The sequence below is a fragment of the Uncinocarpus reesii genome, genomic scaffold (genome assembly GCF_000003515.1).
Source record: "Uncinocarpus reesii 1704 scaffold_17 genomic scaffold, whole genome shotgun sequence".
Taxonomy (NCBI): Eukaryota; Fungi; Ascomycota; class Eurotiomycetes; order Onygenales; family Onygenaceae; genus Uncinocarpus; species Uncinocarpus reesii.
In genome coordinates this window covers 1-1,405 of record NW_003052484.1, presented here as the reverse complement: position 1 = coordinate 1,405, position 1,405 = coordinate 1, and the positions used below count along the sequence as shown (strand labels likewise).

Genomic DNA, 1,405 nt, shown 5'->3' with positions numbered 1-1,405 from the left:
TGGCCCTTGTGATGTCCTTTTAAGCCCGTTTTCTCCTATGATATTTGTCAACGGATATTTCATGTCGAGAATCGTTGTTGCTCGGAGTTAGTTGTTCAGTTGAGACAAATTCCCATGGGGATAGGCTTGACTCCAAAAGGATAGAAAAGTTCTCGATTGACCAACTTCCTTCTGCAAGGAGTACCTCTACAATATCTAAAGTCTTCTTATATAGGCGTAAATTCAAGGGTATCAAGGTAAAATATGAGGGAAAAAAAAGCTATAAAACGGCGCCGAGAAAAGTAACCTACTCAGCTGGTGGTAGATAAATTCTAACCAACGCCAACGCCAACAGTCCATGAAAGCCAATGCATGTGTCTCACATAACAATGCAGCAGGCCTTCTCCAGCTTTCGCAAAAGCCTAGGCAAGCCGTTGGTAATAGCTTGTTCAACAAGGGTATTCTCTTGCTGCTGCTGCTCGCCATGATGCGGCTGCGGAGCGTGTTGTGGATGATGATGCTGGTGCGGTGGATACGACGGCATCTGCGCCGGTCCGCCCGTCAAGTTGACATACATCCTGCCCGCATTGTCTTCCGTACAATATTGCAGGCCAAGGTCGCGACACACCTGCTCCACCCGCGGTTTGAGCTTCTGGACGTGGTTAGTGGAGTGATTCCCTTTGCCGACGATTCTGCGATTTCAGAATACCGAAAGTGTCAGCTATGGTCCCGGCTGGGGTCGGAGGCTAGATAAAATGTATTCGGTGACGTACACGTGAAGGTGCGTCTGCCCGTGGGCCCTGGCATATTTTATCCGTTCTTCCAGGATATCCTCCGCCTCCTCGACAAACTGGCCGTGCAGATCGATCGTGTCATCCGGCACCCGTCCGTTGGCGTTGTTCTCGCGGAATATGAACTGGGACGCCTGCCGGTTGTATTCTTCCATCCGGCGGCCGTGTTCCTTGCCCTGTTCGGAGAGCTGTTTGGCGCCCGCGCCGTCGCCGGCGGCGTAGGCTTGTTGGGACTATGGGAGCGTTGGTCTTTTTTCAGTATTATCCAGCAAGCAGGAATGAATGTTGGGCGTGGGAAAAGGAGCTGGTCTGGAGGGGGTTTCACGAACGCGTTCAAAGCATGATCCGCGCTTTGTTGCTTCTTGTCTGGCGAGGTCGCGGAGACGATCGTATTCGGCCTCAGCGTCGCGGTTTTGCTCATGATTGAAGGCTGGGGGAATTGAATGCAATTTGTTAGCAATGTGCAGCCTGTGGTTCTCTGCGGTTTACTCACCCCGTGGGCCAAGATATGACATTGCATGCGACATGTTGAAGAAAGAGGAGAATAAAATATCCAAATTGAAGACTCTACACAATGGCCTGTAGTAGGATCTGGGGTTGACAGTTAATCGATGTCAAGCCATCTTTGACGTTTA

The 1,405-nt window shown here is 50.6% G+C and overlaps 1 protein-coding gene across 1 annotated transcript; it reads right to left on the bottom strand.

Annotated features, from left to right (window-relative positions):
- Positions 1–358: 358 nt before the first annotated feature.
- UREG_07937 (uncharacterized protein) lies at positions 359–1,297 on the bottom strand (the record flags this gene model as incomplete). The annotated part of the gene is made up of 4 exons (XM_002582162.1): positions 359–671; positions 753–1,003; positions 1,100–1,200; positions 1,264–1,297. 4 exons carry the CDS (start codon positions 1,295–1,297, stop codon positions 359–361), a joined length of 699 nt encoding a protein of 232 aa, XP_002582208.1.
- Between the last annotated feature and the right edge of the window lie 108 nt (positions 1,298–1,405).